The sequence below is a fragment of the Mustela putorius genome, unplaced genomic scaffold (genome assembly GCF_011764305.1).
Source record: "Mustela putorius furo isolate JIRA1106 unplaced genomic scaffold, ASM1176430v1.1 tig00000095_pilon_pilon_pilon, whole genome shotgun sequence".
Taxonomy (NCBI): Eukaryota; Metazoa; Chordata; class Mammalia; order Carnivora; family Mustelidae; genus Mustela; species Mustela putorius.
The window spans coordinates 17,496,260-17,500,549 of record NW_025421280.1 but is presented as its reverse complement, the minus strand read 5'-3'; the positions used below and the strand labels follow the sequence as shown (position 1 = coordinate 17,500,549).

General features: G+C 41.8%; 1 protein-coding gene across 1 annotated transcript; it reads right to left on the bottom strand.

The window, feature by feature from the left end:
* Nucleotides 1-3,141: 3,141 nt before the first annotated feature.
* Nucleotides 3,142-3,660, bottom strand: LOC101673412 (ubiquitin-like protein FUBI). Its single transcript, XM_045088616.1, has one exon. The coding sequence runs from the start codon at nucleotides 3,608-3,610 to the stop codon at nucleotides 3,212-3,214; it is 399 nt and encodes a 132-aa protein (XP_044944551.1). The 5' UTR covers nucleotides 3,611-3,660; the 3' UTR covers nucleotides 3,142-3,211.
* Nucleotides 3,661-4,290: the final 630 nt, after the last annotated feature.

Here is a 4,290-nt window from a genome sequence, read left to right as displayed (position 1 = left end):
TAGCCTGGAAAAGTTTATTGGAGCTCATCGGAGAAAGGGATAAGTTGCTCTGTGCCGTAAGATTAGTGCTCCAAAGCCAAGTTGTTGTGTTCCCAGGAATTCAAGAGAAAACATCCAAGGTCGAAGCATCAAGGTATAGTTATGTTATTATATAATTAAGAACTAGAGAGAAGAAATTGCTATCAGGGTGGTAAGTATTTGATCTGAGGATTGGAATTCAGGGGCAATGGAGAAGTGGGGAAACGTATAAATTGTCCTTATGTGTCCTTCTGTGATTCTATAAACTTTAGCCATGTGCCTGTAATACTTTGAAAATGATTTGATTTTTCATAACTATTTAATGAAAATCAGTATAGTCACATTATAGAATGTCAGACTATTTTTGAAAGAACAATAAAAAGGTGAATATACTTTTTCAAAAAGATTTCTAAGATATGTTATTAGATAAATAAAGAAAAGTAAAAAAAATATTGTGTTGAGTACATTTTTGTTAGTCAAAAAATAATAAATAACATATCTTTGTAAAGCAGATACACATAGAGTATTTTTATGCTTCTGAATGGAATCACAAGAAATTGAAAAAATGTGGTTGTATTTGGGACTAAGCATTTGGGGAGGTGTAGGAAAAAAGCTCTCACTTCCTGGATGGGGTGACAAACGGTGGGTGTGACTTCTTGGGATCTTAAGATCAGAGGGACCCTTGGAGATTAATCTTCTGTTCCCTTAACTGGATTCTGCAGGGGACGAGATTGGATTAAAATACTTCTCAAAAACTTCAAATTCTGTGCTTTGCCCATGGGCATCAAATGATGGAAACAATTATCCAGGTAATTTGATCCAAAGGTCCTTTTACTCTTCACTGATTGTGTGGATGTGGACATTACATTGCCCCATACCTTTTTTTTTTTTTTAAAGATTTTATTTATTTATTTGACAGAGAGAAATTACAAGTAAGCAGAGAGGCAGGCAGAGAGAGGAGGAAGCAGGCTCCCTGCTGAGCAGAGAGCCCGATGCGGGACTCGATCCCAGGACCCTGAGATCATGACCTGAGCCGAAGGCAGCGGCTTAACCCACTGAGCCACCCAGGCGCCCTGCCCCATACCTTCTAACCTTTAAGTCTATGAGCCGCAGGGCTTTCCACTTCTACAGCTGCTCTGATTAAATTCAGAAGTGTGAGAATCCAAAACCTCTACCGCCTGCTGAATCATTATATTATACGCTTGAAACTAATAAAACAGTGTATGTTAATTATACTTGAAATTGATCAATCATATAAACAAACAAACAAACAAACAAAAACCTGAAAACAAAAACCTTTACCTCCTGGATCAAAATCCACCCTCCATAATCTGAATCGATCTCTTCCCAGATTTACTATCTCGGTGTATTTCCATTGCTTTTGCAAGATGTGTTCAAATCTGACCCATCCTAGCGGTAGATCTTGGAAGAAACATCGTGGGTCAAATGACTTATCCAAGAGGCTTCCATAGGGTTCAGTGTTCAAACAACAAGGAGCACTAGAGGAAATTGGGGTTGGTCTTCTTGGGCGTGAGTCAACTTTGCGGTGGTCTAATTGGTGTTTCTCGGGCTTTGCGGCGGTCTGACCAGATTGATCTAGACAGCCTTTTCCCACTGGCAACGGCACAGAAACTAGATGACATAATTCACAGTATAGGAAATTAGGAGCAGATAGGAAATGCACACAGACTACTGTATTTCTTCCAAAGGGAGTGCACATATTGAATAGATTACTAAGGAGGATTCTCAGAGTTGGCAAAGTCAGCTCACTCAAGAGATAGCAGCAGAATCCCGGAGAAGAGGAAGGCCAGCACAGAAAAGCAAGGGGCTTACAGAGTGGAATAGCACAGGGGCCCGTGTGGTCCTCTCATTCCCAGGATCTCCGTCACTCCTGCAAGTTGGACGATATTGTAATTCAGCATTGACGTGTAAGCTAATGGGTCTTTGCCTTCTGGACGTCCAACACAAGGCTAATGTCTTAATTATTTTCCATTGCCTATGACAGGCATTTTTTTCCATACCTTTGAATGAGAGAAATTAAGTTGAGGCAAATTACTCGTAACCATCCAGAAATTTGGGCTTATGGAAACACTTTAGAGCAAAGCAGCAAAACTAGGTTTCCTCCTGGTCTGTCAAGCCCAACACATTTCTAGTGGAGTAGTGGAGCTGCTTCCTTCAACCTTGGACCAGGAAAACATATATTTTTGGAGCTTCATGACTATGCTAAACTGGCCAGAATTTATTCAGCAGTTCCACAGGCAGCTGTGTCTTTCAACACATCCTTTTTTTTCCTTCTTAAGAAAACATTGGAAAACTATAGATAGCCCTGCAATAGAGACTTTTTCCCCCTCTTGAAAGTAAGGATGACAAGTGCATCATTTTCTCAGTCATCCCGCACCAGCAGAGACAGAGCAAGAATGACGTCGGTTGCGCAGCTGGAAGAGTGAGCTCTGGAATGTCCCACAAGGACCCAAGTGTTGCTGGCCTCTAGGAGTGCTGTGACTCCAGGAAGGTGTGATCAACCCTTACCCCCCTGCCCCCTCCCCATTGTTCTGTTTGAGACTAGCTCAAGGACGGATGCAATAAAAGCTTACCCTGATATATCTGGCTGGAACATGGGGCCAAGGGCCACTTTTCCCTGATAGAGTCCTACCTAATCTCTGGTGGTGTTCCTCAACCACATATTAACTCCAGAAGAGGGGAAGTAAATACACTATAACTTTCTGGTCTTTTAATTGTTCAACAGCCATGTTGGGTCGATTGAAATTGCTATGTGAATCTTCCCTTACTTCCCCGAACACTTCCCAGTCGCGGCATAGAGAAGTGGATCATGGCTCAGATCTGGAATGGTAAAGTGTGAAGATAATGGACTTGACCAATAGACTAATTCCCATTCTATTAGAGAGAATGATCTGTCTTGTGCTTTCTCTCTCTTTTAGATAAAATATGATTGACATATAGCATTATATTATTGATAGAAATATAATGATCTGATAGATATGTATATTATGAAACGATTTTCAAAATAAGTGTGGTTAACATCCATCACTACATATACACACTTTTTGTCTTATGATGAGAATTTTAAGTTCTCTTAGCAGTTTTCAAATAGACAATATAGTATTCTTTTTTTTTTTTTTTTTTTGAACTACGTAAGAGGCTTTATTGGGGGAGAGCCAGGATTACAATGGACTTAAGAGTTGGCATTGGGGCCCTTCTTCTTGCCGAAAGTGGGCACAACGTTGACAAAGCGCCGGTTGTACTGCATCCGCCGCTTGGCTCGGCCTGTCTTCTTCTTTTTCTCCTGTTTGGCCACCTTAGGAGTCTGCCCTCTTACTTTCCCAGCACGGGCCAGAGAACCGTGGACTTTACCTCCAAGCATGCGGCCGGCTACTTCCAGGGTGGTCAGTGCCTCCACGCCACACTGACCTAGGGTAGCCTCATCCTCCAGGGGCGTGCCCGCCAGGAGCATGACTTGATCTTCAGGAGCGATGCCCTCCAGCGAGGCTACATGAACCTTGATCTGGGCGACCGTCTCCTGGCCGGTCACCTCGAGGGTGTGTAGCTCCTGGGCGCGGACGAAGAGCTGCATGTCGGCGACTGAACTGCGGACACCGCAGCCGCTACCGCGAAGATGGAGTCGAGAAAGAGCTACAATATAGTATTCTTAACTGAAGTCACCATGCGTATATATTATATCCCAGAACTTATTTATTGGATAACTAGAAGCGTGTATCTTCTGACCGCCTTCCCCCATTTTGTCTCCCCGGCTCACCCTGCCTCTGAGAATTACCCATCTGTTCTCTGTACCTATCTATAGATTTAGTTGTTTTTTTAAAAATCCACATATAAGTGATATCATACAATATCTGTCTTTCTCTGTTGGCTTATTTCACTTAGCATAGTGCCCTCAAGTTCCAGCCATAAAAAACAGGATTTCCTTCTTTTATCTCATTGAATAATATTTCTCTCTCTCTCTCCCTACACACACACACACACACACACACACACACACACACACACACGATATGTGATATATGAAGTGTCATATAACTATAACACGTATAGGATATATCCATGATCATATTTTCTTTATCCATTTATCCATCAACTCTTAAGTTGTTTCCATGTCTTCCTTATTGTAAATAATGCTGCAATGAACATAGGCTGCTGATCTTTTGGGGATAATAATTTCCCTTCCTTTAGATAAATGCCCAGAAGTGGAATTGCTGAATCCTATGATAGTTCTATCTTTAATTTTCTGAGGCACCT